Source organism: Talpa occidentalis, unplaced genomic scaffold, assembly GCF_014898055.3.
Source record: "Talpa occidentalis isolate TD23 unplaced genomic scaffold, MPIMG_talOcc4v2.1 talOcc4.13, whole genome shotgun sequence".
Taxonomy (NCBI): domain Eukaryota; kingdom Metazoa; phylum Chordata; class Mammalia; order Eulipotyphla; family Talpidae; genus Talpa; species Talpa occidentalis.
In genome coordinates this window covers 57,674,686-57,697,025 of record NW_023601322.1, presented here as the reverse complement: position 1 = coordinate 57,697,025, position 22,340 = coordinate 57,674,686, and the positions used below count along the sequence as shown (strand labels likewise).

General features: G+C 44.4%; 1 protein-coding gene, 1 long non-coding RNA gene and 2 pseudogenes across 3 annotated transcripts in view; 2 read left to right on the top strand and 2 right to left on the bottom strand.

Annotated features, from left to right (window-relative positions):
* Positions 1-7,126: 7,126 nt before the first annotated feature.
* Positions 7,127-8,309, bottom strand: LOC119242691 (syntaxin-17-like; annotated as a pseudogene).
* A 2,170-nt stretch (positions 8,310-10,479) lies between these two features.
* LOC119243252 (uncharacterized) lies at positions 10,480-19,639 on the bottom strand. Of its 2 annotated transcripts, XR_005124672.2 has the most exons (4): positions 19,601-19,639; positions 19,091-19,204; positions 12,202-12,270; positions 10,480-10,787 (listed from the first exon to the last, which is right to left on the bottom strand). It is a non-coding gene; the product is annotated as an uncharacterized LOC119243252 (long non-coding RNA). The 2 variants fall into 2 exon arrangements; XR_005124673.2 differs by lacking the exon at positions 12,202-12,270.
* LOC119243251 (translationally-controlled tumor protein-like) lies at positions 17,543-18,152 on the top strand (annotated as a pseudogene).
* Positions 19,640-20,906: 1,267 nt separating the features above from the next.
* The window catches only part of LOC119242690 (zinc finger protein 692-like), a 1,688-nt gene continuing 254 nt past the window's right edge, over positions 20,907-22,340 (top strand). Inside the window, exons 1-3 of the mRNA XM_037508201.2 lie at positions 20,907-21,097; positions 21,326-21,357; positions 21,653-21,861. Of these exons, the coding sequence (XP_037364098.2) occupies positions 20,922-21,097; positions 21,326-21,357; positions 21,653-21,861 (417 nt within the window). The 5' untranslated portion in view covers positions 20,907-20,921. The remainder of the gene's footprint in view (positions 21,098-21,325; positions 21,358-21,652; positions 21,862-22,340) is intronic.

Here is a 22,340-nt window from a genome sequence, read left to right as displayed (position 1 = left end):
GCAGGTTCCGTCCCGGGACGCAGCTTCGCAGGGCTGGTGCTGATCTCCACGTCCCACTGCCGCCCTGCACCGCGCCACCTTCTCGGGCTCGGCACCGAACTCGCGCCGGCGGCGGCGGTGTGAGCAGCACGCTCACCGTGTAACTTCGCATCAAAGGGCGGGTGTGTCAGGAATGTCAGGAACGGACTTCGTTGCCAATTAAAAAATATTCCCGCCGGGGATCGCGGGGTCTTCGGGTTCTGCGAGGCCCTCGCGCGCCCCAGCGCCGCTGCAGCTCGGCGTCAGCCCGGGGCCGCGGGGGCCCTGGTTACATTCTGTCTAAGTATATTTTATTCTATTGGCGAGATTGTAAATGGAATTATCTTAGTTTACTTTCTGGATTATTTATTGTTATATAAAACAATTTTGTGTGTTGGTCTTATAACCCTTCAACTTTGCTGAATGTGTTAGTTTTAGTAGTTTTTAATTCTTTGGGATTATATATATATATATAGGATCACGTGCTCTGCAAGTAGGAATAGTTTTACTTCTTTCTAATTTGGATGTTTTCGCTATCTTTTTGGTACATATTTTACAAACTGAATGAGATCAGAGATTTTGAGTTACAACAACTGAATAAATCTTTTTTTTAATATTAAATTTTATTTTAATACTCCCCCATACAATTGCAAATGCCCCATTCTGACCCCATCCTTCCCCTCCCGCCCCCCACCCCCAAAAAGTGTCTCTGGTTCATAGTTTTTTGTTGATTTTGATTTTCACTTTCTTATATTCATTTTCCTGGTCCCTTATTTAAGTTTTCTAGATTCCTGCTATGAGTGAGACCATCCGGTATTTTTCTTTTTCTTTTTGGCTTATTTCGCTGAGCATGATCCCTTCCAGTGCCATCCATGTTGCTGCAAATTGCATGTGTTTATCTTTTTTGAATGCTGAGTAATATTCCATGGTATATATGTACCACATCTTCTTGATCCAGTCATCTATTTTTGGGCATTTGGGTTGTTTCCAAAGCTTAGCTATTGTAAACAGTGCTGCTATAAACATAGGAGTGCAGGTGCTCTTTGGAATTGATGTTTCTGTGTCCTTTGGGTAAATCCCCAGGAGTGGAATTGCTGGATCATATGGAAGCTCTATGTTTAGTAGGTCCAGAAATCTCCACACAGCTCTCCATAGTGGTTGGACCAGTTTGCACTCCCACCAACAGTGCACAAGAGTTCCTTTTTCTCCACATCCTCGCCAACATTTGTTGTTGCTAGTTTTTTTAATATGTGCCATTCTCACTGGTGTGAGATGGTATCTCAAGGTAGTTTTGATTTGCATTTCCCTGATTACAAGTGATGTTGAACATTTTTTCATATGTCTGCTGGCCATTTGCATTTCCTCTTCAGAGAAGTTTCTTTTTAGCTCTTCTGCCCATTTTTTGACTGGATTATTTTCTTTGTTGTTGCTGAGTCTCATCAGCTCTTTGCAGATTTTTGTGATCAGTCCTTTATCATTAGTGTTGGGTGCAAAAATGTTCTCCCAGTTGGTGGGGTTTCTCTTTGTTTTTGTTATTGTCTCTTTTGCTGTGCAGAAGCTCTTTAATTTGATGTAGTCCCAGCTGTTGATCTTTCTCTTCACTATCACTGCTTTGGGTGATGTGTCTGTAAAGATGTCTTTGATGTGCAAATCCCGTAGTGTTTCGCCTATATTTCCTTCTATGTATTTTATGGTTTCAGGTCTTATGTCCAGTTCTTTAATCCATTTTGAGTTGATTTTTGTGTATGGTGTGAGGTAGTGGTCAAGCTTCATTCTTTTGCATGTAGCGACCCAGTTTTCCCAGCACCATTTATTGAACAAACTTTCTTTGCTCCAATGCATAGTCTTTGCTCCTTTGTCAAAGATTAGTTGACCATAAATCTGTGGGTTTATTTCTGGATTTTCTATTCGATTCCATTGGTCTGTATGTCTGTTCTTGTTCCAATACCATGCAGTTTTGATGATTATGGCTTTGTAGTATAGTTTGAAGTCTGGGAGTGTGATGCCTCCATTTCCTTCTTTTTTTTTCAGTAGAGCTTTGGCTATTCGGGGTTTTTGGTGATTCCATATGAATTTCATCAATAATTGTTCTATTTCTTTGAAGAATGCCATTGAGATTTTGATTGGAATAGCATTGAATCTGTATATTGCTTTTGGTAGGATGGCCATTTTAATAATGTTTATTCTTCCAATCCATGAGCAGGGGATGTCTTTCCATTTCTTTGTGTCTTCTTCTATTTCTTTTAACAGTGTTTTATAGTTTTCTTTGTATAGGTCCTTTACCTCTTTTGTTAGATTTATTCCCAAATATTTGATTTTTTTTGTTTCGATAATAAAAGGGGTGGTTTTTTTGATTTCTTCTTCTTCAGATTTATTGTTTGTGTATAGGAAGGCTACTGACTTTTGCGTGTTGATTTTGTATCCTGCCACTTTACTGAATTGATTGATGAGTTGAATTAGTTTTTCTGTGGAGATTTTGGGGTTCTCTATGTATATTATCATATCATCTGCAAATAGTGATAGTTTGACGACTTCTTTTCCTATTTGGATTCCTTGGATGTCTTTCTCTTGTCTTATTGCTCTGGCTAGGACTTCCAGTATTATATTGAAAAGCAGTGGTGAGAGTGGACATCCTTGTCTTGTTCCAGATCTTAATGGAATTGCTTTCAGCTTTTCACCATTGAGAATGATACTGGCTGTTGGCTTGTCATAGATGGCCTTTATGATGTTGAGGTATGTTCCTTGTATCCCAAGAATTTCAAGGCTTTTATCATGAATGGGTGTTGCACTTTGTCGAAAGCTTTCTCAGCATCTATTGATATTATCATATGGTTTTTATATTTCTTTTTGTTGATGTGTTGGATAACGTTGATTGATTTTCCGATGTTAAACCATCCTTGGGCCCTGGAATGAATCCAACTTGGTCGTGGTGAATTATCTTATGGATACATTGTTGGATTCTGATAGCTAAAATTTTATTGAGGATTTTTGCATCAGTGTTCATTAGGGAGATTGGCCTATAGTTTTCCTTTTTTGTGTTATCCTTATTCGGTTTTGGTATTAGTGTAATATTGGCTTCATAGAACGTGTTTGGTATTGTCCCTTCCTTCTCAATTTTTTGGAAGAGTTTGTGAAGGATAGGCAATAATTCATCTCTGAATGTTTGGTAGAATTCATTTGTAAATCCATCAGGTCCTGGGCTTTTGTTTTTGGGGAGGTTTTTGATTACCATTTCAATTTCGCTGCTTGTAATTGGTCTGTTTAGGTGTTCTATTTCTTCTTTATCTAGCTTTGGGTGATTGTAGAGTTGTAGGAATTTGTCCATCTCCTCTAGATTGTTGAACTTGTTTCCATATAACTGTTCATAGTAGTTACTGATTATTCTTTTGATTTCTGCTGTGTCCGTTGTGATTTCTCCTCTTTCATTTATGATCCTGTGTATTTGTGCTTTCTCCCTTTTTTCCTTTGTGAGCCTGGCTAGGGGTTTGTCTATTTTATTGATTTTTTCAAAGAACCAGCTCTTGGTTTCATTGATCTTTTGGATTGTTTTTTTAGTTTCAATTTCATTTATTTCTGCTTTGGTTTTTATTATTTCTTTTCTTCTACTGGTTTTGGGGTTTTTTTGTTGTTCTTTTTCTAGATCTTTGAGCTTCGAGATTAGGTTGTTTCTTTGAGTTCTTTCTTGTTTTTTGATGTGAGCTTCTATTGCTATATATTTTCCTCTTATTACTGCTTTTGCTGTATCCCATACATTTAGGATATTGGTGTCCTCCTTGTCATTCAATTCAAAGAATTTTTTAATTTCTTCTTTGATCTCCTCGTTAGTCCAGTGGTCTTCCAGTAGTGTTGCTTTTAATCTCCATGAGGTAGGATAGTTCCTTGCCTTCTTTTTATGATTTATTTCTAGTTTGATGCCTTCGTGGTCAGAAAAGATGGTTGGTATGATTTCAATCTTGGTGTATCTGTTGATGTTTGTCTTGTGCCCCAGTATGTGATCGATCCTGGAGAATGATCCGTGTGCGCTTGAGAAAAATGTGTACTCCGTTTTTTTTGGGTTTAGTGTTCTATAGATGTCTGTTAAGCCCAAATGCTCTAGGTCCTTATTTAGAGCTTTAGTTTCTTTACTTATTATTTGTCTTGTTGATCTATCCATTGTTGATAGTGGTGTGTTGAAGTCTCCCACTACATATGTGTTTTCTCTGATGTCTGTTTTCAGAGAGGACAACAGTTGTCTGATATATTTTGGTGCTCTTTCGTTTGGTGAGTATATGTTAATGAGTGTTATTTCTTCTTGAAGTATTGTCCCCTTAATCATAATGTAGTGACCATTGGGGTCTCTTTTTATTTTTTTGAGTTTGAAGTCTGTTTTATCTGATATAAGTATAGCTGTTCCTGCTTTCTTTTTTGGCCCATTTGCTTGTAGGATTGTTTTCCATCCTTTGACTTTGAGCCTATTTTTATCTTTTGTAGCTAAATGTGTTTCCTGGAGACAGCAAAAGGTTGGGTTTTGTTTCTTAATCCAGGCTGCAACTCTGTGTCTTTTTATTGAAGAGTTTAGTCCATTTACATTTAGAGTTAATATTGATATGTTAGCATCTGTATTTGCCATTATGTTTGTCTTTCCTTTGATTTTATTTATTTATTCTTTTAATAACTTTTTTTTTTTTGGTCTTCTTTCGTTGTTATTCGTCCCTCTGAGGTTCTGGCTTTAGGATTCCTTGTAGTATTTTTTGGAGTGGGGGTTTAATCGCAATGAAATTCCGGAGTTTCTCTTTGTCTGGGAAGGTCCATATTCTTTCTTCATGGAGGAAAGAGCTTTGCGGGATAGAGTATTCTTGGTTGGCATCTGTTTTCTTGGAGTCTGTTGACTATGTCCCTCCACTCTCTCCTTGCCCGTAGTGTTTCTTCAGAGAAGTCTGATGTCAGCCTGATTGGTTTTCCTTTGAATGTAATCTGTTTCTTCCCTCTTGTCAGCTTCATTATTTTTTCCTTGTCCTGGATTCTTGGGAGCTTTACTATCATGTGTCTTGCTGTGTTTTTCCTTTCGTCGTGGAAGTTTGGTGTTCTTCTTGCTTCTTGTATATCAATTTTCAGCTCCTTCTTCGCATTTGGGAAGTTCTCTTCAATTATATCCATGAATATTTTCTCTGTTCCTACATCTCTCTCCTCTCCTTCTGGAATTCCTATAACTCTTATATTTCCTTTCCTCATGGAGTCAGATAGTTCCCGAAGTCTTTCTTCATTCTTTTTCCTTCGTACTTCTCTTTCCTTTTCTGTTTTGGTTCTTTTTATTTCTGTGTCTTCAAGATTACTTATTCGTTCTTCCATTTCATCTATTCTGCTTTCATTGCTTTTCCCAGAGTTCTTTAGTTCCTCCATTAATTCTTTGATCTCCTGCATTTCTCTTACTTCCCTCTTTAGGGACTCAATTTCCTTCTTCTGATCTATCACTTTTTTAATCATGGCAATTTTAATTTCTCTTTCTGGAAGGCTCAGAAGTTCTTCCAAGTTGCTGTCGTTGCAATCTGGGGAGTGGTTTTCTTTTTGTGGTGTGCTTCTTTCCTGAGGAGTTGTTAGGTTGCGTGTGGTTCTTCTCTCCCTACTGTCTGTTTTCTAATTTGTCGTATGCGTTGGGACACTGTGTTGCTCGGACTGACTGACATCTTGGGTGAACTTCTCCGCTCCCCTCTGGCTCTTCCAGGAGCCATCTCTGTCTTCTGGGGGAGCTTTCTGCTGGTTTTAGGCAGTTTTTACTGAAGAAATGTCCCTGTTCTCAAATGGCGAAGCGGGATGCAGTCCCTGCACCTCCGGTTTCAGGCACACTCTTCTGCGCCCCGGTCTGCCCGGACGTGGGTGCCTGCTCCCTCTGTGGGCTCAGACTGCTGGTTGGAAGGGGCCTGGCGTGGAATAACTTCCCGGCTGGCCACTGGGTCCTCCAGAAGCCTTCTGCCCTTTTCAAGCAGTCTTAAGAAATTTCCTGTTTTATGGGGTGTTAGTGACTTTTTTTTCCTGGTCGCTAGGTGGCGCCAGAGATCTCTCCTATTGTCCTTGGGGGGCTGTTTTTCGCCTCCCCCACCCCGTGGGACAGGGAACAGAGCGGGAATGGTAGGGTACACCTCAACAGCTTTGGGGTGCTGTGTCTGCCTTGTGCCCCACCGTCGTGGAGAACCCACGCCCCGAATTTTCGTGCCCCGGGTCTCAGTTCAAAGCCCTCAGTTCCAGGACGCGGGCTGTAGCCCAGTTCAGTGGCGCGGGAATGGCGCCTTTTGCACCGCTCCCGTGCCTGGGCGCCTGGTTCCTGCTTACTCAGGGAAGGACCTTCACCTCAGTGAGGACCTCCGCGCGTCTCCCCGCAAGCCTAGGTCGCAGGCGCGGGACCTGGGCAGCCGGGATCCTGGTCCGCGTTTTCTTTTCAAGCGTGCCAAGCGCTGCTTTCCCGCGCAGGCTTACTGGCAGCCCGGGCTGTGTGCGAGTCTCCAGGGGTCTTTGTTCTTCTCTAATGGCGCCCGGAGCCGTTCGCTCACCGCCGCGGCGGATCCTGCAGGGTTCGCCTCAGCTCCCGTTCACGGGGTGTGGTGGCTGCAATAGTTCCTTTCCACTCACAGTCCCGCTTGCTGCGTCGTTTGTTCTTGTTGGTCGTTTTAGTGTGTTGTTTTCCTCCTCTCTGCTGGTCGGAGAGTGCCCCTCTGTGGGCGGGGGAGGGGAGCAGGGTTCTGCGCTTCCCTCCCTTCTAGTCCTCTTTTATGGCCAGTTTCTTCTTCGGGTAGTTTGCTGGAGTCGTCCGTTTATCTTCCGTGTCCCAGTTCTCAGTGGGACCTGCCGCTTTTCCTCCCTATTAACTTTTTTTAATGGGAGATCTTACTCGCAGCGTCTCCTCGCCGCCATGTTGCTCCGCCCTCTCTGAATAAATCTTGATTCTATTTTGGGATTCTTGTCTCATTCCCTATTATATGCAAATATACTAATAGACTATACAGGTAGCTAATTTAGAAACTTAAAACATTTTGCTTCCTCTGACTTAGAGATAGCAAAAAGAAAAATGCTTGAAATAATTTACTGCATTAAATGATAGACATTACATTTCAAGGAAAAAAAATTCAGAAGCTAGAAAACAAACAGGAGCTAGTACTGAAAAGCCTACAAATCAAGAATTCCAGAACAAACACATTTCAGAATCAAAGGTTCTTAATACAAGACAATATGGTGAGGTGGGTTTAGGGTGAATAGAACTGAACATTTAACAGTGAATATAATGTAAGACATACACATATTCTCAATGATGCACATCTTAAATTTACATTATAATGCGATATTACTTCATTTTTTAAAATTATTGAGAAAAGAACAACTTTTACATGGAAAAAGTCAAAAGTTGTTTAGTACATTGCTCCAGAGGGCAAAGGTCCCACAGGGAAGTTCTTATAGGGAAGTATTTACTTTCCATTAGGAAGAACTTCTAAGAGCTAGAGCCTTCAAATGGAATGCAATATGAAGTATCTCTCCATTGTAATTATTCAAAAAGAGGCAGAAGGCCATTATCTATCTGAGAAGTTGGGGCAAGTGAATAAGGATTAGATTAATTGGTTTCTTAATTTCTTTTCCATATCAGTTGTGAGGTTATTGGTTTAGGAAACTGCCAGATGATGGCTTAAATGATGGCTTGATCAACAAATAACTAAGAATTCGCTAGGAGACAGAAATCAGTGACCAGTTGGTTAAGCTCAAATTAAGTCAGTTTTTAGGGTTTCCCATGATTCTGCAGCATTTTATCTCAGGGAATTTCAGGCAATGCACATGAGTTAAAACTATAAGGATTAGCTGCAGCTTCAGTCATATGAACTATTCCACCAGCAGTCATGGATCTTGTCAAACCCACTGTAATAAAGTTTCTTCATCATTAAATTGTCTAAGTTCTTCTACAGATTTCAAGTGGAGTTGAAGAAATCCTGCTGTTGCTGTTGATGCTTCTTCCATAACAGGATCTATCATTATCTTCAGAAGGCCTATGTTATCTTTTCATTTGTCAAACAAAACTCCATTTCTGAATATTGTAGAGGAATTACTGAAATGTATGTCCTACATTGACATGCTTGTATTATAACTTCTCCCAGATTCTGCATCTTTGATACTTCTCAAAATTTACCTCAGCTTTCTTAACCACTCCAGATCTGTTGGGATTACTATCTTAATAAATTTCTGGATAGCTGGTTCAAAGCAGTGTAATTTTACATTTTCTTCATCTTCAGACATCCTAAAAAGATGTTGTATCACTTCTACTTGCAAAAACTGACTTCTCCACTCCTAGAGAAAATCTAATGCCACGCTGCCCTCCAGGCATCTCCCCCATGAGTAGGCACAACACCCACAGTGCCAGTCAGAGTCTGACACCCCTGAAGCAGCGTCCTGTGAATCCCACATAGTGTTTTTAAATGCAGGAGACAAAATACATAGAATTACCAAGGAAACATATTGAAAATGTTACAAAAATTGTGATACTAAATTTCTGATAGGGTAACAGTGCTCATAATAACATTTAATAGCAAGATACAGATATTATCTGCAACAACTGTAATGTGATATGAAAATGAGTTTTATTAACAACAGTAGATCCTATTAATAATAGTGGTTTTCTGTCTCCACACTAATAGAAAAAGATACTCAATTTCAACTAAAGTTAATATAGAGACATAAATTGTTTCTATCCAAATCCATGGGCCCCTGAACACCACGTTAAGAATTCCTAAAGGGGAGAAAAAAAAATTGGTATAGAGTAGATAGATGTGTTTGGGGTGGAGACATGGGGACAGGGGAGGAAATCTTTTTCCCAAGAAAGGGTTGGCTATGGACAGGAAACGGTACATCCATAGGGGCAACAGCAAAGGCTTCCTGCCAAGGGATTAAGACTCAGAGGGATATGGTGGTGAGGGTGTATAACAAGGAAATGATGAGCCAGTAAAGCCTAGACCAGAAGGTGGAGGGGGGAAAGGAGGAAGAAAGCGGAGGACGTCAATGGTGAAAGTCTGGAGTCCCAGTGAGGTCAAAAGTGGACAGGAGGGAGTGAAGTAGAAACACAGTGTTAGAAAGATGGTTGAAATGCATAGAATATTCTGTGAGAGTTGCTGAAATGTTACCAGGCAGCAGAAGACACTTTTTAGAGCTGCCTGGGAAGGATTTGGGAAAGCTTTAAAGAAAATGAGATTTGAAATTACACTATTAATGTTATATTTTCTAGATTCAGTCATCATAGACTTTTCAATTAAAAAATTAAATTCAGTAAATTTTTTTACACATAAACTAAAATTTGTACTTACCAAATATTATACTGTTTTAGCTTCCAAGCAAGTAGTGATATAAAATGCCAAAACTAACTCAAGTTGATTTTCTATCTTGACAATCACTGTGATATGGTTTATTTCAAATGCGTATTAAGTAGACGTATACAGTATACATGATGTCTTAGGCCATGGAGATAAAAGGGCACTCACCATGCCCAAGGTGAGTGCAAAAAGTACCAAGCAAACTGTTAGGAACTTACCTCGCAAATGAGCAAGTGTAGGTCTGTGTCCAGAGCCAACTTAGCAAATGTACAAATTACCTGTCATGTAGAACCTATTTGTTAAAATGTTAAGAGGTGCACTGGGGTTCCTGTTCTGTGGTGCCACCTCACATTCTCGCATTAAAGAACTCCATTCCACAAGGCAGCAAACACGAAGTCAAGTTCTGAGAACCCGATTCCGTTTATTTGTCTTAGAAGGGGGTGAGGCTGGAGTAGTCCAGCTTCCTGGATTCTAACCTCCCATGCCTGCTTGGACTGCTTCCTCACCCACGGCTTCCCTGCCAAAACTTCAAATGTTTTGTTTGTCCCTCCTGGACATTTAGCTCTGGACACTCTTTTCCTCTGTAACACACCTAGGGCCCAGATGCACTGACACCTGCTATGGCCTGGAGCCATCTGAACAGCCAAGTTGTAGCTGTAGAGCCGAGATTTCCCCACATCATCCAGGCGGGAACAGTCCTTCCGGCCAGTGCTGACTGCAGGAGGCCGCCTCCCAGCCACACGCGGAGGACGCAGGGACCGAGGCTGCCCGAGGAGCCGCCGAGCGCCGGGCAAGCGCTCCGCTGTGGGTGCCCCCGGGGGCCCCTTACCCCGGCGTCAGTCGAGCGCGCGATCGGTCGAACAGGCACCCCCACACCCCAAGCAAGGGGAGCACCGCCACCCAGGGGCGTCAGCACCGTGAACCAACGCCGCAGGCCCGGGAGCACCGTGATGCTGCGCCAGCCCCTAAGACGTGGCTCACTGCCGCGGCGTCCCGCTCCGTCACGCCCGCCACCGCGGCGTGGAACCTCCAGACCCCGGCGGGACCGCGCTGCCGCGGCCCTGCCGCTCAACGCCCCTAGCCACGTCCTAGCCACGCCCACCCCGCTGCCTTCACAGAGGACGCGGGCCGGCCAGGGCCGGCTGAGACTGGTTAAAGGGAGCAGGCGCCGCCTACTGACCGCTAGGGGCGGGGACCGACGCACAGGCCAGTGAGAGGGGTGCCGAGAGCTGGTGGCAGGACGTCGGAGGAAAAGACGAAGGGCTGATGCAAATGCAGTGCACCTGCGCCGCTGCGCATGCCCGGAGGTTCTGAAATTTAAGGCATAAACTGCCTGAGGACTTCGCCTTCACTTCAAAGGAATCTTCTCAAGATGTGAGAACTGCGGGTTTATTTCACGCTGCAGCAATTGGGCTCTTCCCTTCTTGCACCAGCGACTAGGAGATGATTTTTCTATTTGGAGAGGAGAGTTATTGAAAATTCAGAGGGTACAGTAATAACATTAGATTTGGCTTTTCCCAAGGCAGGAGATAAAAGGGGGTCAGGGTGTCAACTAGAACCCAGGAAAAAATGTCAGAAGAATAACTATTATGTAGCTCTACGTCAACCCCTATGTCTGGTTACTCAGTTAATCATGGGGAGACTTAGGAACTTCACTTGTCTAACTCAAAAGAGAAAACTACAAAAAGCTCAAATTTAATTCAAGTTTGCAACAGGATGAAACTCTTAAAAAACCTCAGATTGGGCTGAGAGCAAATACAGAGACTCCCTTCCTCTCCATGCCAAAGAAGGTAGTGCTCTTCTTCAGGACTTAGAAAGGAGGGGAATAGTGACTATTTTTACAGAATTGGTTCATCCCTTACTTCAGTGATGAAAGAAAATTGAGAGGGTGTGAGAAAATAAGGCATTTCAATGGAGAGGAGTCTGAGAGTTTTATTGTTTCGCACAGCAATGAACTGACAGAACAATGGAATGGAGTAAAGGAATGTATATTATCTAAGAGTAACCAAGAATGATGGAACCTGCTTTTGATTTCATTCACTGGACATAGGAAGTAGGATTTTGCCAACCTATTAAGGGACCATGAAAATTCTGCTCTTTTGATGTTAGGCTTATGCCTGCATTAATGAGTGAAGTACATAAAATGTGGTGATTGATTGTAGGATAAATGAAAATTATCAGGCTTTTCCGCCCTCCCAATCTTAGCATTAATGATGGATCCCTGCAGTCCTACATACATGCCTGATGGTGGGCACCTGGAGTAGGGTGTGGGTATGCATAAGTGGGCACACCTGGGCTGAGAGACTGGGCTTATAAGGGTAGCATCATGGGGACGCCACCAGAGTAGCAGAGAGAAGAACCATCAGAAAGACAGAGAAGCAGAGACCACGAGAGAATGCCAAAGAGCCCAGAAAGAGTGAAGATTTGCCAGAGGACTGCTAGCCTCCTGGCCCCTGGACCCCCCTCCTTGTAAAAGCCTGAAAAGCCACTGAGGGCTCCAGGACTCTTCTTTTTTTTTTTTTTTATTTATTTATTTATTTATTTATTTATTTGTTTGTTTGTTTGGTTGGTTTTTTTGTTTATACATGCACTGGGTACAGTCAGAAGCGCGGGAGGGTGAGAGAATCCACCAGAGCCAGAGCGGGGAGCAGAGCAGGCAGAAGGATCAAAGCACACTGCTGAGGGGAGCAGCAGGCGGCAGGAGAGGTCTGCGCGCCATGTGGGACCCTCCTCCCATGTGGGACCCTCCTCCGGTGGCTGGGGAGCAGCCAGGGATCGAACCAGCGCTGCAGAGGCTGCGGGCAGTTTCGCAACCCAGCACTCAACCGCTGCGCCACAGGGGAGGCCCTCCAGGACTCTTCTTTACCTGTCTGCCTGGTTCATAGAGATCCTGCTCTGTGCAATCCCGCCATCACGGTGATCTTCCTACTTTATACTAGGAATGAAAGTATCAAGTTAACTCTTTTGTGCCACAATTCAAGAATATGGTTGTAGAGTAAATGGAATTAATCAGGCTTTTTACACCACTAGCCTCTAGTGATCACCTGTTACCTTGATCCTGTTAATGCAGGGGGAGATTGGGAGCATGGGTGCAGGGCCTGTGTGCCTGATTGTGGACACCTGGAGTATGAGTGTGGCTCTGCGTAAATGTGCAGCGTAACAACAGAAGAGGTGAGACCATGAGAGAATGCCAGGGAGAGCCCAGAGAAAGAGTAAAGATTTGTGGGAGCTGGGAGGTTCAGTAGCCTGCAGGCCTCCCAGCGTCCCCTGCCCTGCCTGGCCTATGTCTGCCTCCTTGTGTGCCAGCCTGCCTGCCTGGTGTGCCTGTCAAAAATGCCACTATGGTCTCCTGGATTCTCATTATCCATTTGCCCGAGCCACAGTGAACCTGCCCTATGCTTGCTAGAACTACAGTGGTATAGACCAGACACTGGGATCATCCTAAGAGTAGCTCATGATTGGACACCGTGTAGTTTGGGCTATTTAGTTCATAAAGGAGAAGTCTGAGAGGGCCTACAATCACATTACAATAAGAAACTTATGAGTAAATCAGTCTTAAAATGATTTACAAGAACTATGAATGCTATAATGGCACCAGAAGGGGGCACAGTAGGGAAGAGAATGACAGAAAGGATGTTTCCAAATGGGTGATCTTGGAGATTAGATTTGCATAAGGAGATGGCCACATGAAGAGCTGAAGAGTGAGCAAGAACTCTAGAGAAGGTCCCAGAGGACAGGGACCAGTATTAACATCTCTGTAGTGGCAGGAAGGGCACAGAGCAGAATCTCCATGATCGGGCAGATGGAGTAAAGGAGGAGTCTTGGAGCCCTCAGTGGCTTTTGCAGGCTTTAATTCAGATTTACCAGGTACATGGCAGGCAGGGGGACCAGGGGGCCGGGAGACTGGCAGGCCTCCCAGGCCCCAGCAAGTCTCTCTCTGGGCTCTCCAGCCTTCTCATGACCTCGTTCTCCGCTCCTTTCACTCTGTTGTTCCCCCTGACACTGCCCTTATAAGCCCAGTCTCAGCCCAGGTGAATCCCATCTACATATGCCCACACTCTATTCCAGGTGCCCACCATCAGGCATGCATTTAGGACCACAGATCCATCATCAAGCCTAATGGCAGGAGGGCAGAAAAGCCTGATACTTTACTTATCCTACAATCTCTATAAAGATCTTCCCGAGAGAGTAGAGATGAATCTGACTGCCCCATTGAAGTAGGTTGGAGCCTGACTTATATACTCCTCAGGGTACTCACTTTTCTAACTCGATTGGTGGTCCATTTTAGTTGAGTGGCACCTATGGAGGCTTCAATTATATTGGCCCATTTACCAATTGGTGCAAGTTGAACAGCACCAATGTGACCAACCTGACCTATACTGAGGTTGGGCTTCAAAAACTGAACACCAAAAGCCACTTTGGCACTGGTGCAAGCTTGAACCTGATTGGTGTCCATAGGAGCACCAATCAGATTGGTCCATATTCAATCCCATGCTGGTTTCATGGGCTCTTCAGTTTCTCCACTTTCAATTCTTGTTATCATTTCTATGGTGATCAGTTGGATGAAACTTCTCTCCCCAATCATTGTCATTTGTAACCAAAAAAGTAAAACAAAAAAATCAGCCAACAGTTGCAAAAAAGTTTAAGCTTTTCTCTTTCCCTTAAATATTTCAGACCTTGAACAGGTTCACCAAACCAATGATTTTGAGTGTCTGGCTCATCACATTCTGGGGCTTTCTTTATTCTAGAGTGATGTACCCAGGGTTATATACCTACAAGTTTCAAAGAAGTATGAGACGTTAACAACACATCACAAGGACCATTTCCCTGACAGTTGGGTTTAGGCAGCTCCACTCTGCCAGGTATTCAGGAAGACCTGATAACCAGGTCTGAAAGGATGCAATGGTTTGACTGGAGGCATGGAAATTCTAGGAAGTGCAATGCTATATATGTTACGGTCAAATCTTCTGAAGGTGTTTTATGTACTGTTTCATCTTGAATTCTTGTTCTATTTCCAGTGTCACGTTCAAAACTGAGGCTTGGAAGGGTTTTCCAAAGACAACTTCCAAGGGGCTTAAATTCAGCCAACTTCCCCACTTCTAGGCACCGATTTTATCTGATCCGAACACAGTTGGATAGTTTTGGCATAGTTGGTGCAGTTTTTCATTCAGCCCTGATACTCCCTTTTAACACTCCAGTTTTGCCAATAAAGCACCCCCACACAAATGAATAGCATTTTATTCGGGATTTGAGGGACATTAATGTGATAGTCCAGGACATACATGCAACCATGCCAAATACTTACTCCCTGGTAACTGCCATACCTGGAGATTTCTCCTACTCCTCAGTACTGGACTTGAAAGATACCATTTCCTGCATCCCAGTAGATATCCAGGATCTCTTTATTTTGAATGGCAGGAACCTGTGTTTTAAAGCTCTGCCACTATTGCTGTACTGTTCCTCTGTGAGGATTTAAACATTTTCCAACTATATTTGGGGAAATACTGGCCAGAGATTTCAGAAAGGCCCAACAAAAATGGAGCACATTCCAGCAAATTGTGAATTATTTGCTATAAGCCAGTCTTTGACTATAAATCTTCTCTGGACAATAACATATCAGTTTTAAGTCATTTAGCAGAATGTGACTACAAAGTGTCACCACATAAGACAAAGACATGCAAACAAAAGTTAGCATACTTGGGATTTGAGATCAAGAAGGGCAAATTAAGCATCATGTCTGAGAGACAGCAGGTCATTTGAGCTCTTAAAGTCCCTAGCATGGAAGGTAGTTAAATGGATTTTGGGCAATGACTGGATTTTGCAGAATTTGGATCCCCAAATTTGGGCTAATAGCAAAGCCCCTATATGAAGCCCTCAGACCCCAGACTCTAAACCTTTGTTTTGGACTCGTGAATGTCAACGGCCTTTAATAAAATAAAAGGAAGGCTGATCTCAGCACCAAACTTAGACTGCCAGATTCCAGAAAGCCATTCCAACTCTGTGTTTGGGAGACAGGGAATTGGCCTAGGCATGCTAATCAATTATTAGGGCCAGTTGTTTGTGAGCTGTAGCTGCCACATGTGACTTCTACATGAAGCAGAGAAACCGGCCTTGGATCGTTAAAAACCCTGTGTACATCACCCCAGAGGGTGGTTGTAGGGAGACTAAAACCTTTTGGTTTTGTGAAGACCTGACCTGTTAAAGACCTGAGCTATTTAAGAAAATGACAAAAAGCATTAATTTTTTTTCTCTCTCAGTTTCTGTTGTCAGATACCCAGGATTAGCATCCAAGTGAATTCTGAAAACCCTATGATGATGAATTAGGTTATAAGCCTTCTTTTGTAATTGCTTTAAATTTTATTCTGTTTCAAAAGTCTAAGGTCCATAGGATTGAATTTGAAACTACGTGACCTCTGCTGACAAGACTCCCAGCTTTGGTAATTTGATTTTGAAACTATGGGGAAAAAAAGTTGATTTTGATTTTAGATTTTCATTTCTGATTTTTACAATTTTGATTTTCTGAAGAATTTATATAAAGGCCTACATTTTATTTTTCCTTTTGTCTCTTTGGAGTTTTTTCAAGTAGTTCTGTAGTTCAGGTTAACAAACAGCTTGGTTACTTTGATGTGAGCAGGCAGTGGTAAAAAGAATCTAGTCTCAGAAAACTAGAGTTTCTCCTATAAGTATATGAAGGAAAGCTCTTTGTCTTTGCAAATATGAGTAAAAGTGCAGTTCCATAAAATATTCCACATGGGTTATCTGCAAACTAAGGGAGCTGTGTCTATACATCTTCCCTTGTGTCTCCAATTATTTTGGCTTCTGGAGGATGAAAATTAGTATAGACAACATCGATAGAAGTTTTCAACTCAGAAATATGATAGGAAATTTAATAGTTTGGTTTGAAACATCTATATCTTTAAAATTGTGCTATTGAGTGAAATTATTTTTTCACCTGTGTCATTTGTGTTGGGTACATGCTGCACAAGGCAGCCTGAGGTGAACAGTTTAAGTCATGAAATGTGGGGTAAAATGGAAATTGTGAAATTAGAAGCTTTGAAGGTTAAGATTACAATTCTGGAATTGAAATAATAAGGTTTGGTGGAAGGAAAATGGTTACTTTTGGAATGAGATAAATGGAAAGGGTCTAATTCATTTCACATTATGCTGGTAAGATGTAGTTGGTGTTTTTAATATCTTAAATTGTCACTGTTGGAATAATTAAATGATGTTTTTTAAATTATGACAGAAATTTTCAGAAATATAAAATAGGAAAAATTGGTAGTCTTTTGCTTGATTGAGCAGAGGAAATTTATGTAACCTCAGGAGAGTTCCTGAGACATTCCTTAAAATTTCTCACTTTTGGGCTTCCCTGGTGGTGCAAGGGGTTAAGATACAACCTGTGAAGCTATCTGCAGCCACTGCAGCATTAGTTTGATCCCTGGCCAGGGAACTACCCACATGGCGAAGCAGACCTCTCCAGACTCACCTGCTGCGCCCCTCAGCAGTGTATTTCAGTCAATCTGCCTGTTCTGTTCCCCACTCTGTCTCTGGTGAATCCTCTCACCCCCCACACTTCTTGCCTGTACCCCAGCTCTTATATGCATAAATAAATAAATCTTTAAAAAATTTCTCGGGCCTCCCTGGTGGCGCAGCGGTTGAGCGCTGGGTTGCGAAGCTGCCCGCAGCCCCTGCAGCGCCGTTAGATCCCCGGCTGCTCCCCAGCCACCGGAGGAGGGTCCCGCATGGCGCGCAGACCTCTCCTGCAGCCCGCTGCTCCCCTCAGCAGTGTACTTCGGTCCTTCTGCCTGCTCTGCTCCCCACTCTGGCTCTGGTGAATTCTCTCACCCTCCCACGCTTCTGACTGTACCCAGTGCTTGTATAAATAAATAAATAAATCTTTAAAAAAATTCTCACTTTCCCTACAGGAAAGACTAGATTAATTGGACCTATTTTTACATTTATCTGGCTAATTGGCACTTCATGGGAAGTAGTCCTGCTTGAGAGAAATGTTTCAGCTTAGCCTATATATGAATATTAATATTTGTGGTCTAAAACTCACTATGTGAATATGAAGTTTAAGAGAGGTTGAGTCAGTTTTTTCCATCAGCCCCCCCTTCCCTGAGCACTGCACTGGCTGTATCATGCTGACTCTCAGCTCTGGGCTCCTGCTAAGCTAGCACCACAGTTCTTTCCCTCTAGTGCCCAATATGACTATCTACTGAAACCTCACCAGCTACTGCAAGATGCTTTCTGACATCTACAAGATCCTGGAGATTGAAGATGGGTATGCCTACAGGTGGAGAAGAAGACAGTCAGTAGGACAGAGGGCGACATTTTTGATTCATGAATAAGTAGAAATGCTTCCGCTGAAGGCCCTGAGGGTGAAGTTACGAAAAGCACAGTAATTATTTCAGATGATATTGCCATGAACCATCACTTGCAAGAAACCAACTTCACAAAAGAAGCCTACAAGGAGCACATCAAAGATTGCATGAAATCAATGAAAGGCAAGTTTGAAGAACAAGAGGCAAGAATTAGTAAGACCTTTTATGACAGGGGCTGACAGAACAAAGCAGGCACATCCTTGCTCATTTCAAGAGCTACTAGTTCTTTTTTTGGTGAAAACTTGAATCCAGATGGCATGGTTGCTCTGTTGGACTACGATGAGGATGGTTTCATTCTAGATATGATTTTCGTTAAGAATGTTTCAGAAGTGGAAAAATGTTAACAAATTTGGCACTATTTTTGATCTATAACCTGTCATCATATCTAGCTACTGTTTTTCATTCATATACTAGGTCAGTGAACTGGGACTGATGTAATCTAAAAATTTTCATTTATTTTGATCTTGAGTTATTTGGAGTTGAGGAATTAAGAAAATATGTTCTGCAGATTGTCTAAAACCAATGTTCATTTTAAATAATACATATATAAATTCTTATGTGAAACTTAAGAGTTTGATCTGTTCTGAAATAATACTGCTTGTAGAATATGGTCGTTCAAATTTCCTAGTCAACTATATTTTTTTAATATATATTCTTTAAGATTTTTATTTATTTATGCATATAAAAACTGGGGTGCAGGCCAGAGGTGCAGGTTTGGGGGTCAGAGGACTAACCAAAGACAGAGTGGGGAGCAGAACAGGTGGATCTCCTGAAACAATGCTGAGGGGAGCAGCACGGGAGGCAAGAGAGGTCTGCTGGGCCATGTGGGTGAGCTCCCTGGCTGGGGATCAAACTCAGACAACAGTGGCTGGCAATAGCTTAATAGTGCTGAGACTTAATCTCTGCACAATATTTGAAGCCCCTCAATTATATTATTATCAGATTTTTAATTTTGTTCTATTTCAGGGTTTACATAGGAGTGAAAGAATATAATACATTTTTGTTTGATATGTTACTGCTGTTTTTTGTTTGACTGTTTTAATTCAAGGAATTTTTTTCTTTTATCTGACCATGATCTGCAGCAACATTAAATTGTACTTTGTGAACAGAATTGTATTTGCATTTTCTCTTTCCTTGATACCATTATAACATGGAATATTACTTATGGCAATCTGACACCTTTGCATAATTTCAACAAGTGTGATTTGTTTATCCTTAACAATTAGAAATACAGGTACATTATTGATGCTGTGATATGACTGTTACAGTTGACATCTCCCGGAATTGAGATTGTGCAGAGCCAAAAAGAAAAGAGTCTGTGACCTTGCCTGCAGGAGTCTAGAGTCTTCCCAGCAAAGTAGGGTAGCTTACCTCTGTTGGAAGGCCCCAAGGCCTTGAGAAACTTGAGAAGAGGAAATCAATAGAAAGGTACAAATGTTACAGGTGGAGTATAGTGAGATCATCCTGCGGCATGGCTCCCGAGACCTGTAGAGGCCAAATGTTGAGAAGTAAATCTAAAATCCTTGTATGGAACGTTATAACAATGCCAAAAGAATTCTGCTTAGTTATTCTATCCTATGAGTTTATGCAAAAATAGATCAAATAGGTTGGGATTAGATTTAGCTTAGCAATGCATAGCACATTGTGTGTGTGTGTGGGGGGGGTGGATGATGGCAACATTTACTGAGATAGGAGAAAGAGAACAGGAATTATTAAGTGTTATGTGTTGACCATAGTTATATTTCACAAAATATCAACTAGTCCCTATGAGCTAGGCATTGCTCTTAAGCTCTTAATTCAATTATCTGAGGGGAGTCACTGTCTTTGGTGCGACTGTGGAGGAGGGTTCAACAAAAGAACCAACGAAGGAGGAAAACTTACTTAAGCGTGAAATCCCAGAAGCCAACCTGGGGTGGGATGGGTGGGAGTTTGGAAGGATGGTCTGCGTTGTCAGATGTCACTCTAAGGCAGAGAGGCAGAGACTTGACCCCTGCACTTGCTAACATGGCTGCAAGTGACCTGGAGAGATGCCATTCCAAGAGCTCGGCGGAAGGTCAACTGAGTATAGAACGGAAAGTGAGGAAGAGCCCACGGAGGATCTACGCTACTTTTCAGCGGACTTTGGCTGCAGGGTCTAGAGAGGGCTCGAGCTGGATTATGACTGACAGTGCGGCACCTGTTTGATTGTTGGCAGTAACCAAAATGGAGGTGGAGCGGGGGCGCTGAGGACTAAGAACAACGGCAGCAGCAGTGTCCCCGGGCAGGCCAGTGGGCCGGCGGCCGGCCACAAGCGAGGACGTCACACTACCTGCTGCACCCCGCCCCGGCTCTCCCGGGCAGCGCTCCGCGGGACGCGCCGGGCCCTAGTCTCGCGGGGCTGGCGCCCGCGCGCCGACGCCGGCGCTGGAACCACGACTCCCGGTGGGCCTTGCGCGGCCCCAGTGCGCAGGCGCCCGCGGGCCTCGGACGCCCCCTCCCCTCCCCGGTTCCCGGCTGCATCTTCCGACGCCAGAGGGACGGGCTCTTCTTAAAGGAGAAACGGCGGAGGCGCGTTAGGTGGGCCCCAGTCCTGACCGCTCTCGGGCTTGCGCGCGAAGCCGAGGGAGCGCAGGCAGCGCAGGCGCAGTGGGGCAAGGGCGGGTGGGTGCCAGGTAAGGTCTGGGCCAGGTGGGTCGCGGCCGCGGCTGCGGGCGACCTGCGAGCCGCTTTGGGGATTGGCCTGTCCCGCACACTAAGCGGGCGGTCAGGACGCCATCCCGGCCCGCGGCCCGCCCCCGTCGACGCAGGGTGAAGAGCACTCGGTGCAAACGGCCCCGCCTTTCCTCACTTAGCAGCGAGAGGCCCCTGGCCTCCCCAGGTGGAAGTGTGACCCCACCCCACCCCTCCCCACCCGCGGGCTTCACGGCCCTTCCCGGAGCGCCAGCCTCACACTTAAGTGGGCACGGGCCAAAACACCGCTCTGACCTTGACCCCCTGGCCCTGTTTCCCTCCTGGAGGCACCGCCCCATAGTGCTGGTTACCAGCCTTGTCCCCGTGGTCCAGGCCGGAAGGCAGCGCAGGCAGTCCAGGTGATTGGCCTTGACCCAACTGAGTGCTGAGGGAATTGATGCCTGAGCGCAGGAGGAGCCTGAGCTTCGGGCCATGGACTGAGTGGACCTCATGCATGTTGTGTCCCCCCAGTCCCTCCCGCAGGCCGGTGCTCATGGCCGCATCCCTGGCAGAGTCGTCCAGCAGGCGACGGGAGAAGCGGAGGCAGCTGGATGCTCGCCGCAGCAAGTGCCGCATACGTCTGGGCGGGCACATGGAGCAGTGGTGCATCCTCAAGGAGAGGCTGGGCTTCGCTCTGCACTCGCAGCTTGCAAAGTTCCTGCTGGACCGGTTAGGGCCCAGGGTTGGGACTCTGGGGTGGGTTCCCAACCCCTGGCCAAGAACTGGCCCCCTCCTTACCACCCCCAGATTTCTCGTTTTAGCAGAGTGGCTTTTGTGATTTGTGACCTCTCGGGGTCCTGTCCCTAGTGAATGGTTCTTTAGGTATGTGAGTGTCCAGAGCTAAAAAGACAGCTGCCAGCTGGGCCTGACCTGACCTGCCTCTTGTTCCCCTGGTAGGTACACTTCTCCAGGCTGCGTGCTCTGTGCAGGTAGGTAGGAAATGGCTGGTGGCAGGGACTTGGGAACCAGAGGGGGAAGGGGATGACATGTGTGATATGGATACATCCTCCCCAGGGTAGGTGGGTCAGAGGAACCCTTGAGTTTGGGAAGAGGTGGGAAAGTTAGGGAGTCCAAGGTAGAGAAGGGACCTTGGGGGGGTCTGAGCTCTGAAGAGAGGTAACTCCCAGGTTACCCAGGGAGTTGGAGGGACAAGGCTGTCTGGATGTGGCTCTGCAAGGGGAGAAGGGAGTCTCTCAGTTCACCCTTTTACCCTCACCCCTCCAGGTCCTGAGCCTTTGCCCCCCAAGGGTCTGCAGTATCTGGTACTCCTGTCTCATGCCCACAGCCGAGAGTGTAGCCTGGTGCCTGGGCTACGGGGGCCTGGGGGCCAAGATGGGGGACTTGTGTGGGAGTGCTCTGCTGGCCACACCTTCTCCTGGGGCCCTTCTTCAGGCCCACACCTCCAGAGGAGCCCAGGCCAGTTCCCCTTCCAAGTACTGCCCAGAGAAGCTGGTGCCCAGAAAAACAGAAGCCTATAGGTAGGATGGGGAAAAGAAGTTGTGGAGAAAAGGGAGGGGGAAAGGTTTCCCATTTTTTTTTTGTAGATAAGAACCCCGTTCACTCAGTGGAAGAACTCTATGCTGACAAAGTATATCCTCAAATATATTTTTTAGGGATAAAAGCAAAATAGAGAATAGAATGTATGGTATGCTGTCAGTGGGAAAATAAATGGGAGGAGAATATGTATTGTATGTACTTATTAGCATAAGGTATCTGAAAGAAACCATGTTGCCTGTACTAAGAACTAAGTGGCTGCTGTCAGTTTTGGAAGGAGACTTTTCATTGTACAGTATGGTTGTTTTTTAACCATGTGAATACATCATTGTTAAAACAGCCCCTTTGACTCCAGTAGCCTCTGCCATCTCCTCCTTCCTGAGTCTCCCACCACCTCAGACCTTAGAACTCTCCCTGT